The sequence below is a fragment of the Culex quinquefasciatus genome, chromosome 1 (genome assembly GCF_015732765.1).
Source record: "Culex quinquefasciatus strain JHB chromosome 1, VPISU_Cqui_1.0_pri_paternal, whole genome shotgun sequence".
Lineage (NCBI taxonomy): Eukaryota > Metazoa > Arthropoda > Insecta > Diptera > Culicidae > Culex > Culex quinquefasciatus.
Genome location: NC_051861.1, coordinates 2,791,128 through 2,816,061, shown reverse-complemented (window position 1 = coordinate 2,816,061; position 24,934 = coordinate 2,791,128). Strand labels below are relative to the sequence as shown.

Sequence of the window (24,934 nt, the reverse complement as noted above, 5' to 3'; positions counted from 1 at the left end):
ACGAGTTTCCCGAAACCAGTTTTCATTGGAAAAATTATGAGTGAGCACGAGTTATTCAAAATTGTACAAAAATATACAAAAAAAATTCTAGAAGACCCGTTCTATTCTAAATCATAAGTTTTATCAGAGGGGAAATTCTGGTATATTCTCGTTAAGGATTTGGTTCTGTTTATCATCCAATTAGTCGATTCTCAGCATACACACAATTTTTTTTTTTTGCAATAGTTTTGATACAAACATACTTGCTCATTTCCTACTATGTAGCACTCGGTTTCAGTTGGCAAAGCTTTTTAGAAATTATAATGTTATCATATGATCTTGGTATTTTTCATTAAAAGCGTTACTAATTACCTATCTTTTGAAATGTGGCGAGCAAAAAATGATTCAGGAGATGATTAAAAAATGCTGTTTTTGCGAAAATCGTCAAAAATTGCAGTTTTAGGACCACCCTACTTCGGATAAGACCATCCTAATCGCCAAACAAAACAAAGGTCTAATTATTCTTGGCAAGGAACTCCCATGCCAAATTTGAGGCAAATCGGATTACTTTTGATCTGGAGTTTTTTTTTTTAGAAAATTTTAGGGAAAAATAGATGAAAATGGAAATTTCAAGCGAATTTTGATTTTAAGTTAAATATTATGAGAACCAAGCATGTCAATTATTTGTGAATTGTGAACAATAAATATATCAATTTAAAAAAAAAAACCTGGATACCTAAAAAGGAAAAAAATAATAAAAACACACGCATCTCTGCAGTCCCTAAAGGACCATACAGCAATTCCATTTGAAAAGAGCCTAAACCAAAAAAAAAGTTCTCCGATCGGGCTCAAAATTTTTCTGGGGGTTCCTTGGCCAAAATAATTAGACCCGTATTTTTTTGTTTGGCCATTAGGGTGGCCTACATCGTGCTAGGGTGGTTCGAAAAATGGCAATTTCGTCATTTTCGCAAAAACCACTTTTTCTAAAATCATATCTCCGCGCCATTTCATCCGATTTTAGCTGTCTTAGACGCAAAGAAAGGTGATGAGTTTGGCTATTTGGGAAAAATAGTAAAGTTCCAAAATCTAGCTTAACTATTGAAAAGTCGTATGAAAACTTAAAATGGCGTTTTGACCGTGTCTGGACCAAAGAGCCTATGTCTGAAAATATTTTTATCGGATTCCTCGGAAAATTTCACATAACATATCAAAAATTGGCGATGTCGAACCGTACGTTTCCGAGATATGATTTTTTGAAAAAAAAACTGCGTTTTTCGACGCGCCACGCGCAAAAACGGGAAAATGACGAAATCGGCAAAAAATCAACTTTTTCCACTAAAACTGCGATAACTTTAAAATTTCAGCGATGACCTATAGATGTTATGGTACCAAAAGTTGCGTCTTTCAATTACACAAATTTTGATACCCAAACATCTATAGGTCATCGCTGAAATTTTAAAGTTATCGCAGTTTTAGTGAAAAAAGTTGATTTTTTGCCGATTTCGTCATTTTCCCGTTTTTGCGCGTGGCGCGTCGAAAAACGCAGTTTTTATTTTCAAAAAATCGTATCTCCAAAATGTACGGTTCGACATCGCCAATTTTTTGATATGTTATGTGAAATTTTCCGAGGAATCCGATAAAAATATTTTCAGACATAGGCTCTTTGGTCCAGACACGGTCAAAACGCCATTTTAAGTTTTCATACGACTTTTCAATAGTTAAGCTAGATTTTTGAACTTTACTATTTTTCCCAAATAGCCAAACTCATCACCTTTCTTTGCGTCTAAGACAGCTAAAATCGGATGAAATGGCGCGAGATATGATTTTAGAAAAAGTGGTTTTTGCGAAAAATGACGAAAATTGCCATTTTTCGAACCACCCTAGCACGATGTAGGCCACCCTAATGGCCAAACAAAAAAATACGGGTCTAATTATTTTGGCCAAGGAACCCCCAGAAAATTTTTGAGCCCGATTGGAGAACTTTTTTTTTGGTTTAGGCTCTTTTCAAATGGAATTGCTGCATAAGTGAAGATTTGAGAGCACTTTTTTTATTGATATTTTTGCAGATATCGTCAATCAGAACCTTTTTATGATTTTGTGAATATGAAGAAAGCTATTTTTCTGTACAGTTAATATCACTAGCGTGCCCAGGGTGGGGCAACATGGGGCAGTTGCCCCACCATCCTCGGAAATTTGTTCTAAAATTGGGCAGGGGGTGTCCATAAACGACGAAATTTTCAAAACTCTAATAATTTTGCCCCACCTTCCTTGAGGACCTGGGCACGCTAGTGGTTAATATTCCCCTAAGACAATTTTATCGATAATTAGAAGCCTGGATTACACTACTCGACAAAACAAAACTTGTGTCAAGGGATTGACGATATCTCATCCGTTCCTGAGAGAAAAGGCATCCCCGAATCCGATGCATTCGACAGAATTTGATTTTATGTCCACGCGGACTGATGCAAATCTGGTAAATTTTTTAACATAAAAAATCGAACAATTTAAAAAAACCATGCGTCTCCTCCCAATTATATGAGCCATCTACAAGAATATGGAAGCGCCTGGTGCATAACCATTTCCTTTAAGCACAACGGAAACAACCAATACAAATGTATAAAAAGTTGTCAAGTTCTCGGGGGTCCACAGCTAGCATTTTTTGAACGATTATAAAAAATAAATATTAAAAGTTTAAAATTAATTTATTTAAAAAACATATTTTTTGATTTATTTGTTTACTAAAATTTTATGTATCTCAAAGGTCTATGGGTACTTCGGGATGTCCATGGTCATCCAAGGACTCCTGGAGTTAAGATCTACGAGTCTACCGCCGTAACAAGCAAGAGGTCGTCGGATTTTGACCCCGGATCATGTGCGTATATCATCAGTGGATATGGTAGACTACTATATGAATGTGTTTGGATGTTCATGGTCATCCAAGGACTCCTGGAGTTAAGATCTACGAGTCTACCGCCGTAACAAGCAAGAGGTCGTCGGATTTTGACCCCGGATCATGTGCGTATAGCATCAGTGGATATGGTAGACTACTATATGAATGTGTTGGGATGTTCATGGTCATCCAAGGACTCCCTGGAGTTAAGATCTACGAGTCTACCGTCGTAACAAGCAAGAGGTCGTCGGATTTTGACCCCGGATCATGTGCGTATAGCATCAGTGGATATGGTAGACTACTATATGAATGTGTTGGGATGTTCATGGTCATCCAAGGACTCCCTGGAGTTAAGATCTACGAGTCTACCACCGTAACAAGCAATAGGTCGTCTTATTTTGACCCCGGATCTTGTGCGTATAGCATCAGTGGATATGGTAGAGTACTGTATGAATGTGTTGGGATGTCCATGGTCATCCGAGGACTCCCTGGTGTTAAGATCTACGAGTCTACCGCCGCAACAAGCAAGAGGTCGTCGGATTTTGACCCCGGATCATGTGCGTATAGCATCAGTGGATATGGTAGACTACTATATGAATGTGTTGGGATGTTCATGGTCATCCAAGGACTCCCTGGAGTTAAGATCTACGAGTCTACCGCCGTAACAAGCAAGAGGTCGTCGGATTTTGACCCCGGATCATGTGCGTATAGCATCAGTGGATATGGTAGACTACTGTATGAATGTGTTGGGATGTTCATGGTCATCCGAGGACTCCCTGGAGTTAAGATCTACGAGTCTACCGCCGTAACAAGCAAGAGGTCGTCGGATTTTGACCCCGGATCATGTGCGTATAGCATCAGTGGATATGGTAGACTACTATATGAATGTGTTGGGATGTTCATGGTCATCCAAGGACTCCCTGGAGTTAAGATCTACGAGTCTACCGCCGTAACAAGCAAGAGGTCGTCTTATTATGACCCCGGATCTTGTGTGTATAGCATCAGTGCATATGGTAGACTACTGTATGAATGTGTTGGGTTGTTCATGGTCATCCAAGGACTCCCTGGAGTTAAGATCTACGAGTCTACCGCCGTAACAAGCAAGAGGTCGTCGGATTTTGACCCCGGATCATGTGCGTATAGCATCAGTGCATATGGTAGACTACTATATGAATGTGTTAGGATGTCCATGGTTATCCGAGGACTCCCTGGAGTTAAGATCTACGAGTCTACCGCCGTATCAAGCAAGAGGTCGTCTTATTTTGACCCCGGATCTTGTGCGTATATCCTTGCTTACCACTTAAGCCAAACGGCGACCTATTGTTTGTTACGGCGGTAGACTCGTAGACTCATGGGAGTCCTTGGATGACCATGAACATCCCAACACATTCATACAGTAGTCTACCATATGCACTGATGCTATACACACAAGATCCGGGGTCAAAATAAGACGACCTTTGCTTGCTACGGCGGTAGACTCGTAGATCTTAACACCAGGAGTCCTCGGATGACCATGGACATCCCAACACATTCATACAGTAGTCTACCATATCCACTGATGCTATACGCACATGATCCGGGGTCAAAATCCGACGACCTCTTGCTTGTTACGGCGGTAGACTCGTAGATCTTAACTCCAGGGAGTCCTTGGATGACCATGGACATCCCAACACATTCATATAGTAGTCTACCATATGCACTGATGCTATACGCATAAGATCCGGGGTCAAAATCCGACGACCTCTTGCTTGTTACGGCGGTAGACTCGTAGATCTTAACTCCAGGGAGTCCTTGGATGACCATGAACATCCCAACACATTTATATAGTAGTCTACCATATCCACTGATGCTATACGCACATGATCCGGGGTCAAAATCCGACGACCTCTTGCTTGTTACGGCGGTAGACTCGTAGATCTTAACTCCAGGGAGTCCTTGGATGACCATGAACATCCCAACACATTCATACAGTAGTCTACCATATCCACTGATGCTATACGCACATGATCCGGGGTCAAAATCCGACGACCTCTTGCTTGTTACGGCGGTAGACTCGTAGATCTTAACTCCAGGGAGTCCTTGGATGACCATGAACATCCCAACACATTCATATAGTAGTCTACCATATCCACTGATGCTATACGCACATGATCCGGGGTCAAAATAAGACGACCTATTGCTTGTTACGGCGGTAGACTCGTAGATCTTAACTCCAGGGAGTCCTTGGATGACCATGAACAACCCAACACATTCATACAGTAGTCTACCATATCCACTGATGCTATACGCACATGATCCGGGGTCAAAATCCGACGACCTCTTGCTTGTTACGGCGGTAGACTCGTAGATCTTAACTCCAGGGAGTCCTTGGATGACCATGAACATCCCAACACATTCATACAGTAGTCTACCATATGCACTGATGCTATACACACAAGATCCGGGGTCAAAATAAGACGACCTATTGCTTGCTACGGCGGTAGACTCGTAGATCTTAACACCAGGGAGTCCTCGGATGACCATGGACATCCCAACACATTCATACAGTAGTCTACCATATCCACTGATGCTATACGCACAAGATCCGGGGTCAAAATAAGACGACCTATTGCTTGTTACGGCGGTAGACTCGTAGATCTTAACTCCAGGGAGTCCTTGGATGACCATGGACATCCCAACACATTCATATAGTAGTCTACCATATCCATTGATGCTATACGCACATGATCCGGGGTCAAAATCTCACGACCTTTTGCTTGTTACGGCGGTAGACTCGTAGATCTTAACTCCAGGGAGTCCTTGGATGACCATGAACATCCCAACACATTCATACAGTAGTCTACCATATGCACTGATGCTATACACACAAGATCCGGGGTCAAAATAAGACGACCTCTTGCTTGCTACGGCGGTAGACTCGTAGATCTTAACACCAGGAGTCCTCGGATGACCATGGACATCCCAACACATTCATACAGTAGTCTACCATATCCACTGATGCTATACGCACATGATCCGGGGTCAAAATCCGACGACCTCTTGCTTGTTACGGCGGTAGACTCGTAGATCTTAACTCCAGGGAGTCCTTGGATGACCATGAACAACCCAACACATTCATACAGTAGTCTACCATATCCACTGATGCTATACGCACATGATCCGGGGTCAAAATCCGACGACCTCTTGCTTGTTACGGCGGTAGACTCGTAGATCTTAACTCCAGGGAGTCCTTGGATGACCATGAACATCCCAACACATTCATATAGTAGTCTACCATATCCATTGATGCTATACGCACATGATCCGGGGTCAAAATCTCACGACCTTTTGCTTGTTACGGCGGTAGACTCGTAGATCTTAACTCCAGGGAGTCCTTGGATGACCATGAACATCCCAACACATTCATATAGTAGTCTACCATATCCATTGATGCTATACGCACATGATCCGGGGTCAAAATCTCACGACCTTTTGCTTGTTACGGCGGTAGACTCGTAGATCTTAACTCCAGGGAGTCCTTGGATGACCATGAACATCCCAACACATTCATATAGTAGTCTACCATATCCACTGATGCTATACGCACATGATCCGGGGTCAAAATCTGACGACCTCTTGCTTGTTACGGCGGTAGACTCGTAGATCTTAACTCCAGGGAGTCCTTGGATGACCATGAACATCCAAACACATTCATATAGTAGTCTACCATATCCACTGATGATATACGCACATGATCCGGGGTCAAAATCCGACGACCTCTTGCTTGTTACGGCGGTAGACTCGTAGATCTTAACTCCAGGGAGTCCTTGGATGACCATGAACATCCCAACACGTTCATACAGTAGTCTACCATATGCACTGATGCTATACACACAAGATCCGGGGTCAAAATAAGACGACCACTTGCTTGCTACGGCGGTAGACTCGTAGATCTTAACACCAGGGAGTCCTCGGATGACCATGGACATCCCAACACATTCATACAGTAGTCTACCATATCCACTGATGCTATACGCACAAGATCCGGGGTCAAAATAAGACGACCTATTGCTTGTTACGGCGGTAGACTCGTAGATCTTAACTCCAGGGAGTCCTTGGATGACCATGGACATCCCAACACATTCATATAGTAGTCTACCATATCCACTGATGCTATACGCACAAGATCCGGGGTCAAAATCCGACGACCTCTTGCTTGTTACGGCGGTAGACTCGTAGATCTTAACTCCAGGGAGTCCTTGGATGACCATGAACATCCCAACACATTCATATAGTAGTCTACCATATCCACTGATGATATACGCACATGATCCGGGGTCAAAATCCGACGACCTCTTGCTTGTTACGGCGGTAGACTCGTAGATCTTAACTCCAGGAGTCCTTGGATGACCATGAACATCCCAACACATTCATACAGTAGTCTACCATATCCACTGATGCTATACGCACATGATCCGGGGTCAAAATCCGACAACCTCTTGCTTGTTACGGCGGTAGACTCGTAGATCTTAACTCCAGGGAGTCCTTGGATGACCATGAACATCCCAACACATTCATATAGTAGTCTACCATATCCATTGATGCTATACGCACATGATCCGGGGTCAAAATCTCACGACCTTTTGCTTGTTACGGCGGTAGACTCGTAGATCTTAACTCCAGGAGTCCTTGGATGACCTTTAAGACCTTTAAGATACATAAAATTTTAATAAACAAATAAATCAAAAATATGTTTTTAAATAAATTAATTTTAAACTTTTAATATTTATTTTTATAATCGTACAAAAATGCTAGCTGTGGACCCCGAGAACTTGACAACTTTTTATACATTTGTATTGGTTGTTTCCGTTGTGCTTAAAGGAAATGGCTATGCACCAGGCGCTTCCATATTCTTGTAGATGGCTCATATAATTGGGAGGAGACGCATGGTTTTTTAAATTGTTCGATTTTTATGTTAAAAATTTACCAGATTTGCATCAGTCCGCGTGGACATAAAATCAAATTCTGTCGAATGCATCGGATTCGGGGATGCCTTTTCTCTCAGGAACGGATGAGATATCGTCAATCCCTTGACACAAGTTTTGTTTTGTCGAGTAGTGTTATCCAACATGTTTTTTTTTGCGAGAGTTTCGGATTAATAAATAGAAAATTTGAGCTCGATCTAATTTGCTTCATATATTTTATCCAAAACAAACATTCAAAACTATTAGAATTCTCATTAGAAATGCATATACTTTTACGGACAGATGTAACAATCTAATTGGATTTCATTAATACAAGCAACAACAAACTGTCTCCATGCTACGGTACCAGAATCGAGGAAACCTTTCCCAGCCATCACACACATCAAGAAAGAAAAATATGTTTGGCGAAATGCAACCTAAGCTAAAGCAGTGATTTAGTGTGCTCCCACACCACAAAACTCCAAATCATAATAACATAATCTCAATGGTGTTGGTTTAAAAGGGCACGCAGGCAAGCGGAGAATTCGTTCCATTCTTTATCAAGCTCTCTTCCATTCAAAGGGATCGTGCAACATGCTTCTTGAAACAAGAGGAAAGAACCTCTTCTAAGAACTTCAGGCAGGTCGTCGACGGAGGCAAAGAAGCACGACGCTGGGAGAAGAGATTCCGTTTCTTTGACCCATCTTTCGCATGGTGTTTTATGTTTTTGGAAGGAATGATATTTGAAATTTGTCTGAAAATCTATATTTTTTTGTTAGAGACTTTTATTGATAACAAGATATTTGAAGCTTTTTTTTTTACAAAAAAAAACTACATGAAATTTAAAATTTAATGGAAAGCCTAGTCCAAGAAGGTGGATTAGGTTGCTTTTTTAGGATCACCGTCATCCCATTCCCGTCAATGGTGGTATTAGTACGAGAGGAACCTGTTTTTGGGTTCTGGCCTAAAACGCAATGCCTATCTGTATACAGACAGGTCGGTCATCATCGTACGGTTTGTTTAGGTCGCTTTCTTCGTCTTCTTCGGTAGAGTTTCTATGCTGCTGCTGTGTGAGCATAAGAGAAGGCTTGACATAGATCAGTCCAAAAATACTGTGAGAAAGTTCAGTGCCATGTTGTAGGAGGAGGCGGAGATCGACAATCTTGTAATTTATTTATTCTATAATTAAGTTTTGTGCAACTCACGTCCGCAATGGATCGAGATGCAATTTTGCGCGAACTGCATCGTGAGCGAATTGCACGTTCCAAGCGGAAAAGAACGAAGCCTGCCGGGGCTCAGCTCAACTCGTACCACATGGAAGAGCGCGAGAAGAGTTCGCGGAGGGCTTCGACCAAGAAGTTGATCACCTATGTGGAGTTGGCGAGCCCGCGATCGTTTCGATCGAGATTTGGTTTGTTTTATTTGCATTGATGATTTTTAACAATATTAAGGATTAATTGAAGGGAAATAATCATAGCAAAATCAAGTCTAACTCTTCTTATCTTCTTTCCCAGGTGGTGACAGTACAAGTGGCCGACCAGGCCGGGAAGGCGTTGCCGTTTGTTCACAAAAGCGCGCACTATGCGTGACGGCGATCGTGCTGGGAACACTGCTAGGTGAGATCATCCAAATATACCCTTTAAGAAGAGATACTAATCAAATCCCAAATCCCAGCCACCGCTCTGGTGATAGCGTACGCCGGTCCCCAGACGGTATGTCCGTGCGCGGGAAAGATCCCCCCGGGGTACATCCAGGAGGGCTACAACGATACGGAACCCTTTCAGCCGATCGCTAGCAATGGACAACCATTCCCGTGGCTGCTACCAACGCTCCCAAACAATGTGCGACCCTACCGGTACTCGTTGACGATCCATCCCAATCTGACCACGCTGGATGTGAAAGGTTTGAAACAAGATCAAGTCGCTTGAAGTGATTTATTAATCATGAAATGATGCTTCCAGGACAAGTCACGGTCGAATTCCACGTAGAAAAGGAGACTAACTTTATCGTGCTACACGCACAGGATCTCAACATCACGGAAAAGGTAAACCATTTCAACTAATTTTATTGCTACTTTAACTAACGCTTCCTAATGAAATAGGCACTGGTCGGACCCAAAGGCTATGCGCTGAAGATCCTCCGGATACTGGAGTACACGCCCCGGCAGCAGCTGTACATCGAGCTGCGGGACAAGCTGCGCAAGAAGGCGAACTACACGCTCAGTATTCGGTGGTACTCGAAGATGATCACCGATCCGGACGGCTTCTTCGTGGACCAGTTCGAAACGGAGCATGACGTTAAGAAGTAAGTTTTCCTAGGTATGATCATTCAAGAGTCTTTTGATAATGTACTTTTTCACAGAATCCTAGCCGCTACGATCCTGCGACCGGGCAGTGCCCGCAAGGCGTTCCCGTGCTTCGACGAGCCACACCTGCGGGCGTCATTCCGGATATCGCTGTTCCGCGATCGCTTCCACATCGGGCTGTCCAACTCGATCGTTCAGGACACTGACGACGTCGGGTTCTACATGGGAACGGGACTGGTAAGTTAAACTCTTTGTAAGCCGAAATGTTTGATCTACAACTCGATCCCTTCCAGCTGCGGGACGACTTTGCTGAAACACCGCCACTGCCGCCGGATTCGATCTCGTGGGTGATCAGCGACTTCAAGCGCCAGCTTCTCGACCCGTCGCCGATCTACCAAACCGTGAACGTGTCCAAGGACGCCCGCAAGCCACTGCTGGAGCCGACGAAGCAGCCAGCCAAACTGACCAAGGCGGAGAAGAAGCCGTTCCGCAACCTTACTGCCGTTCTACTGTCGAAGAATCTCTTCAAACTGACAAACAATCAACCACCTAGCAAGCCATCCGCCAACGAGTCCAGTACGGTCGTGCCCATGGCCGAGAACATCATTCAGGGAAATCACACCAATCAAGGCGCGGGAAGCGATAGCAATCATACGAGTGCGGCCGACGCCTTGGAAATCAAGACCGCTCCGGCGTATTCGTTCTACGCACCCAAGTCGTACGTAGACAAGGGTAGCTTCGTCCTGCACACATCACGAGACATCCTGGAGTACCTGCAACAGTGGCTGGGAGTTGCTTATCCCCTCTCCAAGCTAGACTTTATCGCGCTACCAACACTAGACGAAGATCTGACGAGTTCGCTGGGACTGATCGTGTGCCGAACGTCCTTCCTCAGCTCTCCGGAGAATGTCTCCACCAAGGAGTACCACATGTCCGTGGTGAAGATTTCCGAGGGCATCGTCAAGCAGTACTTTGGCGGATTGATCTCGCCAAAAGCGTGGAAACACTCCTGGCTTTGGGAAGGTATCATCCAATATCTAAGTCGGTTCATCCTAACCCCAATTCGACCTCTCTGGCCAATGAACGAACTCTTCCTGATCGAAACGACCACCCGAGCGTTGGATATGGACGCCCTGCAAGGTTGGGAGAGCATCTACACCGGAACGACCGACACCGGAGACAACGATCCGTTCTACATCGACAAATCGGCGTCGATGCTGGCCATGCTGCAGTCGGCCGTCGGAGAGTCCAACTTCCGCCAGTGCTTAGGTAAATTCCTGAAGACGTTCAAGTACCAGACGGCGGAACCAGCCGACCTGTGGATCCTCTGCTCCAAGCAGGTCAACTACAGTAAAAACGTCAAAGAAATGATGAACTTCTGGACGCATCTGGCGGGCTTCCCACTGGTCAACGTGACCCGCACCGGAGACGAACTCCACATCAGCCAGGTACCGTTCGCACCCGCTGAGTTCCTCGCGATCAACGACGATCCCAGCCTGGACGAAAACGACCCGTTGGCGACGTTTGGGGATGGTTCTACCACAACCAGTACGACCACGACCATTGCGCCAACCGTGGCCAGCAAGGACAAGCGACGCATCCGGTGGGTCTTCCCGATCAGCTACGTAACCAGCAACAGCGATCAACTGCCGGACACAATCTGGATGAACACCACGGAAAGTAAGTTCGAGCGATCTCTAAGGTGAAATCCCCAACTGATCATTTCTTTTCAGCTAAAGTAACGCTCAATCACTCGCCCAAGTGGATCAAGCTGAACCACGAGCAAACCGGATACTTCCGGGTGCTGTACGACGAGGACAACTGGGGCAAGCTGGTCGAGCAGATGCTGATCAACCATCACGTCTTCAGCACGCAGGATCGCGTCGGTCTCGTGTCGGACATCTTTACGCTGTGCCACGCGAATCTGCTGTCCTGCGACTATGCCATGGATTTGATCGCGTACTTCCCCAAGGAACAGGACTGGGGACCGGTGCTGGTAGGGTTCAAACACCTCGAAAAGTGGCGCAAGATTCTCAAGTACTCCGAGTGCTACCTGGTACTTGCGGAGTACATCCGCCAGAACCTCGCCAAGTCTATCCTGGAGCTGACGTGGAACGATACCGGCAAGGAGGAGATCAAACTGCTTCGCCCGACGGTCCTGCTGAACGCGGTCCTCTGGGAGGAACCGGACGCCATCAAGAACGCCAAGGAGCTGATGAACGATCAAGGCAGCATCCCGCCAAACCTACGCTCGGTGGCCTACATCGGATCGGTCCTGTCCGGCGAGATTCGCTACTGGCAGGACTGCTGGTCGCTGTACACCAAGTTGCGCGCCGAAAAGGACGTCGGTTCGGAGGAACGGATGGAGCTGCTGCGCGCGCTCGGCGTCACCAAGGACGCCTGGCTGCAGAACCGGCTGCTGTCGCACGTCATCACACTGCCCGTCACCGAAGTGGTCCAGGTGCTGCAGACGATCGCCGGAACGCCAACGGGCGGCGCCATGGCTTGTCGCTTTCTGCAGGCCAAGTGGCTCGACTTCCAGTCCAAGCTGGGCAGAGGAAGCGTCAACTTTGCACGTGTGATATCGGCCATCACGCAGTACGGGTCGACCAAATTTGACTACGATGAGGTAGGTCAATAACATTATAAAAGTTTGATATTTGAAAATATATTAAAAAATTATAATATTCTAAAATTCAGAAATTACAAAATTCAGAAATTATAAAATTTATTAAGTTAAAATTAAAAAAAACTCAAATTCTGCAATTATTTTTCTTGAAAACGTCAAAGGTTACGTCCTATTGAAAAATTATCGTAGAATTCGTAAACCCCCTTTTTTCATTTCTGATATTTCTGAATGACAAAAGTGACCAAAATAACAAAAAATGTAAAAAAAAAAAAAAAATGACAAAAATTACCAAGATATTAAGTTATTAACTTCAATTACGAAAAGCTCAAAATGACCATAATGACCAAGATGATTAAAATGATCAAAATGACAAAAATGACCAACATGACAAAAATGACCAAAATGACAAAAAATACTAAAATGACCAAAACGACCAAAACGACCAACATGACCAAAATGACCAAAATTACCAAAATTACCAAAATTACAAAATTTACCCAAATGATAAAAATGACAAAAATGATCAACATGACCAACATGACAAAATGACCAACACGACCATCAGGACCAAAATGACAAAAATACCAAAATAATAAAAATTACAAAAATGCAGACCAACATGATAAAAATCAAAAAAATAACAAAAAATGAAAAAAAAAATGACCAAAATTACTCAAATGACCAACATGACCACAATGACAAAAATTACCAAAATGACCAACATGACCAAAATACAACCAAAAATACAAAAATACCAAAAATGACCAAAATGACCGAAATGAAAAAAAATAACAAAATTCCCAAAATTACCAAAATGATAAAAAAAATGACCAAAATGACCAAAATGACCGAAATTACCACAATGACCAAAATGACCAAAATGACCCAAATGACAAAAATTACCAAAATTACCAAAATGACCAACATGACCAAAATGACAAAATTACTAAAATGACCAAAACGACCAAAATTACCAAAATAACCACAATTACCAAAATTACCAAAATGATAAAAATACAAAAATGACAAGAATGACCGAAATGGCTAAAATGACTAACATGACCAAAATGATTTAAATGACAAAAATGACCAAAATGACCGAAATGACCGAAATTACCAAAATGACCGAAATTACCAAAATGACCAAAATTACCAACATGACCAAAATGATAAAAATGACCAAAATGACAAAAATGACCAAAATTACCAAAATTACCAAAATAATAAAAATACAAAAATGACAAAAATGACCGAAATGGCCAAAATGACATGACATGACCAAAATGATTTAAATGACAAAAATGACCAAAATGACCGAAATGACCAAAATGACCAAAATTACCAAAATTACAAAATTTACCCAAATGATAAAAATGACAAAAATGATCAACATGACCAACATGACAAAAATGACCAACACGGCCAACATGACCATCAGGACCAAAATGACAAAAAATACCAAAATAATAAAAATTACAAAAATGCAGACCAACATGATAAAAATCAAAAAAATAACAAAAAATGAAAAAATGACCAAAATTACTCAAATAACCAACATGACCAAAATGACAAATTTACCAAAATGACCAACATGACCAAAATACAACCAAAAATACAAAAATACCAAAAATGACCAAAATGACCGAAATGAAAAAAAATACCAAAATTCCCAAAATTACCAAAATGATAAAAAAAATGACCAAAATGACCAAAATGACCGAAATTACCACAATGACCAAAATGACCAACAAGACCAAAATGATAAAAATGACCAATATGACCGAAATGACCAAAATTACCAAAATTACCCAAATGACCAAAATGACAAAAATGATAAAAATGACTAAAATGACCAAAACGACCAAAATGACCCAAATGACCCAAATGACCAAAATGACCAAAATTACCAAAATGATAAAAATACAAAAATGACCGAAATGGCCAAAATGACTAACATGACCAAAATGATTTAAATGACAAAAATGACCAAAATGACCAAAATGACCGAAATTACCAAAATGACCAAAATTATCCAAATGACCAAAATAACAAAAATTACCAAAATTACCAAAATGACCAAAATTACCAACATAATCAAAATGATAAAAATGACCAAAATGAAAAAAAAATACCAAAATGACAAAAATGACCAACATGACCAATATGACCGAAATGACCAAAATGACCAAAATGACGAAAATTACCAAAATGACCAACATGACCAAAATGACCAACATGACCAAAATGACAAAAATTACTAAAATGACCAAAACGACCAAAACGACTAAAATGACCAAAATGACCAAAATTACCAAAATTACCAAAATTACCTAAATGACCAACATGACCAAAATGACCAAAATGACAAAAATGACCAAAATGACCAAAATGACAAAATGACCAATATGACCAATATGACCGAAATGACCAAAATGACCAAAATTACCAAAATGACCAACATGACCAAATTGACAAAAATTACTAAAATGATAAATATGACAAAAATGACCAAAATGACCAAAATGACAAAAATGACCAATATGACCAATATGACCGAAATGACCAAAATGACCAAAATTACCAAAATTACCAAAATTACCAAAATGACCAACATGACCAAAATGACAAAAATTACCAAAATGATAAATATGACAAAAATGACAAAAATGACCAAAATGACAAAAATGACCAATATGACCAATATGACCGAAATTACCAAAATGACCAATATGACCAATATGACCGAAATGACCAAAATGACCAAAATGACCAAAATGACCAAAATGACCAAAATTACCAAAATTACCAAAATGACCAACATGACCAAAATGACAAAAATGACCAATATGACCAATATGACCGAAATTACCAAAATTACCAAAATGACCAACATGACCAACATGACCAATATGACCGAAATGACCAAAATTACCAAAATGATAAAAATTACAATAATGACAAAAATGACCGAAATTTCCAAAATGACTAACATGATCAAAATGATTTAAATGACAAAAATGACCAAAAGACCGAAATGACCGAAATTACAAAAATAATCAAAATTATCAAAATGACCAAAATAACAAAAATTAGCAAAATGACCGAGATGACCGAAATGACCAAAATGATAAAAATGACCAAAATGACCAAAAGTGACCAAAATGACCAAAATTTATAAAATTTCCAAGTGGCATATTTTTCGTGTTATTTTCATAAAAATTTAATTATAAAGCTTGCATAGGGACAAACTTAATGAGTAATTCACAATTTCCCACCTCCCTTCCAGCTCAAATCCCTGGTCGAGCGCTTCGGCGACGGTCCCGGCATGAAGACGCTCAACATGACGCTGAGCATGGTGGCGGCGAACGTCGAGTGGGTCAGCCGGTCGCAGACGTCCATCTTCAACTGGATCGAGCAAAAGTACCACTTTTGATCGGAGGCTGAGGAGCACGACGGCACAAATCACCGGCGGAAACGGGAGGATTTTTAAAGACAAAATGACGACGTAATAAGGAAACCAAAAAAAAAAAAAAAAAAACACAGCAGCAACAACAATGATATACATCTATTTTTTAGTTTTTCTTTTTCGAAAACTTTAGAACCGATCGACGACGAGCAGACGTTACTTACACACACACACACACGTACACATTTAAAACATTCTAGCAAACAAGTGAGCATAAATGTGATTAGGAGTGAGTGCGAAAATTTTGAGTGGACGCGTGAAAGGGAACTTTAGATGAAAAAGGTGAAAATCAGAATGCATTTATTGGTAGTACAATCTCTGGTAGATGAATTTTTAATCTTATTATTAACTGGAACGACTCTTCCAACTGACAGAAAAAAAAAGATCAGAATACTGCGTGTAAACTGCTGTAAATGTTTCACTGTATAATTTAGTGTATAGAGAGAAAGTATAACGCGCCGGACAAAACAAAATCGCTGTTCATTATTCCATCAACACCTAGTTCCGTTGTGTATTCAATCGACGAAAGCTTCTGACTTAAAGCAAGAAAGGACTGATTTGTATCATATAGGAGAGCAAACAAAAAAAAGTGTACTATCAATACTGAGTAGGTGTGTCGAAAGCCATATTCTTCGAGTAAAGAGCAAACAAACAAAAAAGTCCAACCTAAATTAATGGCAGTCGTTAGATTAATTACGGTGTGTTATATAGTTTATTTCGCGCAAAGCGAGTCACAGACAAGTGGACGGGATAGTTCTGCGCACCTTCCCCCGTCAGTTAACATCCCTCCTCTATCGAAAAGTGCGCGACGACGTCGCCGTCCACTTGTCTGTGGCACGCAACCAAAAATAAAATGGATTTGACACGAATACAAAAAAAAAACTCATTTTCTTCTCTCGCGTCCCTTCGTTCCGAACGGGCTGATAGATTTGACAAGCTGTGGATACTCCGTAAATGGCGGCAGAATAGCATTAAATAAGTAAATTTGTTTGGTTAATGATCGCGCCGATGTGTACATATAGAAGAGTATATAAAAGCAAGGATAAGAAGTAAGACAAAAAATCGCTCGCCATCCCCCACTTAAATAATGATTTCCTACTTATTAAAATAAAACAAAAGAAGAGAACCTTTAAATCAAGACACGTGAGATGGACAACCTTAGGAAAAATATAAAAAAAAACTCGATGGATGTGTGATACAATTTGCGGCTACTCGCCAAAAAACGAGTTAGTCAACTTTAATCAGTATTAAAACAAAAAAAAAGAACAACAAGCTAATAAATAAAGATTGTCTGCCCTCCGTCCAAGGAGGCGCAGAGATGAAAGAAAAAAAAACGCGTTTCTTGAAATATATTTACGTTACAGAAATTTAAAGTTACCAAGAGGAGATTAACTTTACGTGACAAAGCCATGCTTAGAGAGAATCCCTGCAACAACAAAAAAATAATAAGGTGGCGCATCATTAAACTTTGTTGTTTCTCACTCTTTTCCTCTCTGCCCTCTAAACGCTCTAGAACTCTAGAAATGGAATCGTTCTCCAGACAGTGCAACAAAAACAAAACAAAAAAAATGGAATCATTCTCGCAATATCTGTAATAGACTTTTTACAAACTCTTAAATGCTCATTAAATCCTGTGTAGCAATATCTATACATACTACGTTTCAAAGTAAAACAAGGAAATACACAAACACATATTAAAGCAAAACACTTAGTTCTAATGAATACGCTTATTAAACATTTAACACAAACTCACACCCAGCATACTCTCAACAACCAAAAGAGGAAGACGGTATTTTCAAATGTTCGGTTCGCCCTCCCCAAGAATAAATTCCGCAAATCATTGTATTCCAGCGAAATATTTAACCACCAACAACAACAACAACCACAGTGTGTGTGATGGACGGATGAAGCTATTACCAGCATAGAAGAGCAGACAAACAAACAAACCAGTAACGATTTCGTGTGCTAAGTTTTGTGTCATATTATTACTTATAGATGATTCTGTATTATGCAGCCATCGCGTGAAAATCGCAAGCAACAACAAGCCACAGTGGGTCCGTACTTGAGAGTAAATCAGTAAAACAAGAAAAAAAAATAAATAAGGAAGCGAAATCGAGTAAGAACCAGCAGCAGAAGCGTGTCGTAAACAAAAAAAACATAGTGTGTCAAAAGAAAGTTAATAAAACACTTCAATCTGTAATTTGCCTTGCGTCTTTTTTTTGGGTTATGTCTCCGTCACGCTGTCAATCACACGCGATATTTTTTTGAAAGAAGCTGAAAAGGGAGTTTTGTTCGTCCACAGCGGACCGTCGATGGACTGTGTGTGGTGTGTTATTACAATTCAAGGTTACCGTCAAATTTGACTGAAATGCCCTATGGTTATTAACATTTTAAATGGGCAAATATGGTTAAATCTAAAAAATTACAAAATGTTTGCACGCAACCTCTACCTTTAACTTAAGTCATTTGAATTTTAGCATAAATTCCAAGGAAATTTCAAGCACCCCAAACAGCGACCCTCTCGTTTAGAATAATTGAATCAGTTTGCGTAATGTCAACTTATTTTGCTACCACCAGGGAACCCCTTTTCAGCAAAACGACCAATTTGTAATTCAGACACGTGTGTTACGCAGCGATCGCCTTTTCTTATTTTATTTATAGATCGCCAACATCAGACCCACAAATAAGAAATGGAGCAGAAATTCTTATCCTTGTTTGCATCATAAAAATTCTAGCATTTCTGTTAAAATATGCATAAATATGCCGATTTTTTTTTACAAGGTATCATTTAACCCCATAAAGTAATTCTTAACAACCACTTCAAATTTACTGTTAAGTTCCGAACATGAAATCGATACAAATTGTGCTTAATGATTTCGGAGAAACAGAAAAAAAAAATAACAGTTTTGTGTGACCGTGGCGCAGCTGGCGTTTCACTATTATGTACAATGAATGATTCATAAAGCCAGGCGCAAAACAAGCAGCAAACAGAAACCGTTCAATTAGCTCATCTCGTAACACTGCATCCAACCTCCACCGGAAGATGATTGCGTATCGTAAGCATGAGTACAATTTCCCTCCGTGTTACGTACCCCCCCTTCCCCTAAGAACATAACCCCAAAATATGCAACCCCAAAGGTCAAGGCTTGCTCCGCTCTGTTCGCCAAAGCAGTCCCAAAATTCAGCGCAAGCCCGGCCTACTCTCTACTACCGGCCCCGCCGGTGACTGGGAACGTCACCAACAATGCCAACCACTCATCACCACTTTGACGACGATTGTGTCCGCCAGCGATATTCGTCGCCTACCACACCTGAATAGACGAATTTGGCCACGCAGGACCTGAATAATGAGCGGGGCAGTCGCGCCGTCGTCGTAGTGAGGAGCGGTGGTTATCATTGAATGTTGCTTCGTTTCCAAACGAACGAATCCAATGCGATGGTGCATTCGTTTGGCGATTTGGAGATACTGGACGCGAGCTTATGTTGAACACTGTGAATGTTCAATCATTTAACTGTAATTTTGAGCGACTTTTGCTCTACGTAGTTTTTATTTTATTTTCATGTTTCACTAAGTTTTACATGTATTTAGATTATGTTTATCTTGTTTTCGATAGTATTTGGTATTAGGATTTTTCTACAAAACCACAAAAAACGGTTTTTCATATTTGTCCAGCATTTTTATAATAAATCAACCCACTAGCTTAAAAGCTATAAAAAATGCGTTAACACATAATCTAGGGCTTAAGTAAAAATACTGGATACTAGTAATATAAACGATGTTAGTTAAAAAGAGTAAAAAAATTCTAAAATAAAAATTCTTAAAATATATTTTTCATTGCCTTGTAAAGGCTTTAATGCATATGATAATTTGATTTTTGGCTGGAAACCTGACTAGGTCCAAATAAAATGGACATGTGAATATCATTCCAAAACTTGTAACTTGAGAAGAGATTTTCTGATTGATTGGTGTCTTCCGCAAGTACATGAAAACAATTTCGCTTTAATAGTCTAAGGGAAAAAAAATATTGTCAAAACAAATTTCAAAAATCATTTTCAGATGCATAATCAGATTTGCAGTTGAAAATAACTTTTTGTGATAAACTGCACCGCTTTGATGTTTAATGCATTTTAGGCACTACGTTTCAAATTAAAAAAGTTTTTTTTTGCGCTATTTAAAAAAAAATCATGACGGAAAAGCACTATCTATCCAATTCATTTTTTTACTTTGTCGATGGTTGCTGAGATAGAAACAGCTTCTCAATGTTTAAATTTTGGGAAAAAAGTGTTTCTCTGTGTAAAAAAATCAACATTTATTGCATTTTAATTTTTAATGCGTTTATAATTTTGGTATTTCAAATGTGAATAGAAATTTTCACAAATGTTTATTTTATTAAACTCTTTTAGGCCTTTGCAAATATTTTTCAAAGCTTATACTATTGAAAATATGGTTTTTGTTTTCAATTGAACTGTACACTTGAATTTACAGCTTTAGAATTTTGAACCACCCGTTCAAGCAATTTGCTTAAGCATTTTGTAATACTATTTGCTTGAAAATGAAAAGCTAAAAAATTGGCTTCCAGAACAAAAAAAAATCATAACTTTTCAAAATAGACTCAAGAAAATAGGCTTTTTTTGGACCCCTGAGCGCAAATATGTCCCCAAAAATGCTCCAAGGTAATTTAAGAATCTGTAGTTCAAGATAGCGGCAAATAGAAAGCGGAGAAATATTAAAAAAATATTCATTTGGTTTTGTAACAAGACTTAAACCACTTCAATCTGATTAATTTTGGGAAAGAACATAAAAAATTGTAATTCAATTATCCAAAGACTGCTTTGCCAAAAAAGCAATATAGTGAGAATTGCGTTTTAACGGGCCCATAGAAACATTTTGCAGTGATAGAGATTATTTTTAATTCGAATTCTTAAACACTTGCTTGCGTGACAGGCTTTATTCGTTCCTTTAAACTAGAGCGTCCAATTTCCCGTCCCGGAAAAAAAATTCCCGGGATTTCCCGAAAAAAAATATTTCCCGTTTCCCGGGAAATTTGTAAATACATTTTCTCAACTTTCTGGTACATTTTTTAAACTTAAAAAAAATCAAAATAAAAAAACATATTTTAATAAATTTAATTTACTGTTCTTATTGAACTTAGCCGGGACAGTGGTGTAGGGGTAAGCGTGATTGCCTGTCACCCAGTCGGCCTGGGTTCGATCCCAGAAGGTCCAGGTGGCAAATTTTGAGACGAGATTTGTCTGATCACGCCTTCCGTCGGACGGGAAGTAAATGTTGGCCCCGGTCTAACCTAGAGGGTTAGGTCGTTAGCTCAGTCCAGGTGAAGGAGTCGTCTCCCTGGGTCCTGCCTCGGTTGAGTCGCTGGTAGGCAGTTGGACTAACAATCCAAAGGTCGTCAGTTCGAATCCCGGGGTGGATGGAAACTAAGGTGTAAAAAGAGGTTTGCAATTGCCTCAACAATCAAGCCTTCGGACACCTAGTTTCGAGTAGGAATCTCGCAATCGAGAACGCCAAGGCAATGCTGTAGAGCGAATAATTTGATTTGATTTTTTGATTGAACTTATCAGTTCGTCTAAAAATTTTATGTCAAGATTTATTTCAGATGATAATAATTTCTGAAGCATTCACAACTAGGTATAGATCTTGTACGATATTATGAATAAACTTACGATATTAAAAATAAACTATTAAAATTTTGGTAAGCTTTTTAAGCAAAAATTCTTGTTATAACATTTGAAAATAAGGTAACTCTTCCCGCCAAGATCAAAATTATTTTTTTTTGTTTTGTTTCCCATTACCAAATTATTAGGTTAATTTGTTCAAAAGTATTCGAGAAATTACAGTCAAAAGTTAAAAAATTATAGAGCACTTAAGCTACACTCAAAAAAGAGTTCGCGTAAACGTGAACAGAGCTCATGCCAACGGGAACCAGGAAGAAAACTGTTCACTTTCATGGTGCAATGCACTATAAAAGTTGAACAGTTTTCTTCCTGGTTCCCGGTCGCATGAACTCTGTTCACGTTTACGCGAACTCATTTTTTTAGCGTACCAAGGGCGTAAAGTTTAAATCTGAAACTACTAAACAACTTTTTTTTCTATGAAAATTCTTTTAACCGAAGTCTTTTATAAGGCCGAATAATTAAAAAAAAATCATTTAAAAACTACTTCAAAAAATGTAAACATATTTCAAATACTCGCTCCAAACATTTGAAAACTGGAAGTTGTAATTACATAAAAATGGTATTTCGAGTGAATAGCAGATTTTTAAGGTAAATTCAATGCTTATATTTTTATTCATGAGAATAATCCAGTAAGATTTGTTCTGAATAAAATATTTGCCATGAAAAACATATACCTGGCTACTTCTTATCAATACAAAATACTAATCATTATATTTTAAGCGAACGAATTTAGAAAATTTATATATTTTCTTGAAGTTGTATGTTTTTTTACAAGCAGTCAAGGCATTAAGTGAACCTTACACTTACTTTGACCATTAGAATTGCTATTTTATTTAATACTATTTTATTGCAAAATAAAGACCAAAACCAGGATCAGAACAATTTTCGATTAATTTAGAATTTCCCGGGAATTCCCGGGAAATTCTAAATTAATCGAAAATTGTTCTGTTTTGTAACCCCGGGAAATTGGACGCTCTACTTTAAACGTAAAAAAAAGCTTAGGAATGTGGAATTCCTTATTTCAATCCATTGAAATAAGTAAAAATCGGATATCACTATTGACCGGTTTGATATATTTTAATCCAACATTACTAATGATCACAACGATTGCTTATCCCAGCACTTTTCCATTCCCAAAAACCTTCCAAATCCAAGCGATGCTTATTGGAACTGGAACCAGTTTAGAACTTGTTACAAAAAAGCACAATGTGCGAAATCAGCCTTCAAACGAATCCACTCATCAATCGCATACTACGATAGAACGACTCAAAGACTACTACGACGACGACGACTAGAAGACGACTATCGCGCGGGCTCGTTCGAACACATTTTGATAGTGGTCGCGCCAGTGCTGAGTGAATGGTCACGACTTCTGGCCTGAGGTCTGGGGCAGAGCAGAAGACGTAGTCGGGGTGCTTTTTTTACTTCACTTCGCTTCGTTTCGTTTCGTTTTTTCGGTGATTAGTTGCCACATACGCACACGCCAAACAACGCGAGTTGTAACAACACGCAAACGACGAGTGTGAGCGAAGAAATAAGAAAAATAAAACCGTTCACAATCGCAGTGGAGTCGGGGATTCGTGCGGTCCAAAGTGTGTAAAGTGGTCAAATTTGTTCGACGTTCGGCGAGACATAACACGCAAATCGACGTCGTCGTCGTGAGAAAAAGCTAAGCCATCCGCGAGAGGGAGGGCTTAATCGCGCGCGCGAGAGAGTGTGTGGACGCGTTCCGCGGATTGTACAGCGTTTTTGCGACCTCGTCAAAACAGTTTTGCGCGAGAGCCGCGAGCTTTGGCAAGTGTGTTTGGCGACGAGACACCAAATTTCGGGGGATTTTTTCTTTCGGTGGTGGTGCTGAAACGTAATATTTTGGACTTTTGGTCGTGAAAAGAGGGCACGTGCTTCGTTTCCCAGCCAGTGTTCCGGGTTTGTGTCCAGGGTGTCCCCCTTAAGTGCGCGCCAGAATCGACTTTGACAGTGCTATCAGAAAAGGGTGGGTGGCCAATGTCAGGTTCACGTGGATCCAGCCAGGGAAACGAGTTTTCCCCTTTTCCCTATATAATATATATATAAGCAACACATTAAAATCATATAGAGTGTGCTAAGCAGCAGCAGTCTACCCTCGGAGTGTGTGTTTGTGTTGGTGTTGGTACCGTTGGGGACGTCCCCCCAGTTTTCAATGTATTCGTAGTGTGGAGCTCATTTAAAATCAAATCAGTGTGTTGCGGGAAGAAAAGTGATGCATTCTCCCTGAGCCGGTATCGGTATCTCTGGTTTAGACGCACTGCTGCACTACCGAGAAGTGATCGTGACGAGGCAAATGAAATGACGTCAACTCAGTTACTTGCTGATAACGTGCCTTCGTGTGTTAATCATATGCATTGTATTGGAACTGTGTGTGTGTTTTTGGTGTAGTACGGCAAACCGGCTTCGGGAGCAAATAATAGTGTCTCAGAAGTTGTTAACACGGTTTGGGCAAGTACGACGAACTTGGATGAAGATGAACCAGTTTGTTGTGGGATACAATTCAGAAACGTGAAAGGACTTACCCGTACAATGTTGGAGTGCCTAAAAGAAATGGAGAAAAAAAAATAAAATTATTAAAGGGTAATTCTCTGCCAACTCACACAGCAGTTGCCCCGACCCCTCTTCGATTTGCGTGAAAATTTGTCCTAAGGGGTAACTTTTGTCCCTAATCATGAATCCGAGAACCGTCTTTTGATATCTCGTGACGGAGGGGCGGTACGACCCCTTCCATTTTTTAACAAAAAAATGGTGTTTTTCAATAATTTGCAGCCTGAAACGGTGATGAGAAATTTGGTGTCAAAGGGACTTTTATGTATAATTGTACGCCCGATTTGATGGCGTACTCAGAATTCCGGAAAAAACGTATTTTTCATCGAAAAAAACACTGAAAAAGTTTTAAAAATTCTCCCATTTTCCGTTATTAGATTGAAAAAAAATTGGAACATGTAATTTTAAAGGAAATTAAATGTTCTTTTCGAATCTACATTGACCCAGAAGGGTA

General features: G+C 40.3%; 1 protein-coding gene across 2 annotated transcripts in view; it reads left to right on the top strand.

Moving 5' to 3' along the window:
* LOC6035197 (endoplasmic reticulum aminopeptidase 2) overlaps positions 1-18,412 on the top strand; it is a 28,983-nt gene extending 10,571 nt beyond the window's left edge. For both annotated transcript variants that reach the window (XM_038255580.1, XM_038255584.1), the window contains 8 exons: positions 9,327-9,428; positions 9,487-9,714; positions 9,774-9,856; positions 9,914-10,116; positions 10,174-10,354; positions 10,411-11,797; positions 11,851-12,746; positions 16,033-18,412. In XM_038255580.1, the coding sequence (XP_038111508.1) occupies positions 9,327-9,428; positions 9,487-9,714; positions 9,774-9,856; positions 9,914-10,116; positions 10,174-10,354; positions 10,411-11,797; positions 11,851-12,746; positions 16,033-16,179 (3,227 nt within the window). In that variant the 3' untranslated portion in view covers positions 16,180-18,412. The remainder of the gene's footprint in view (positions 1-9,326; positions 9,429-9,486; positions 9,715-9,773; positions 9,857-9,913; positions 10,117-10,173; positions 10,355-10,410; positions 11,798-11,850; positions 12,747-16,032) is intronic.
* Positions 18,413-24,934: the final 6,522 nt, after the last annotated feature.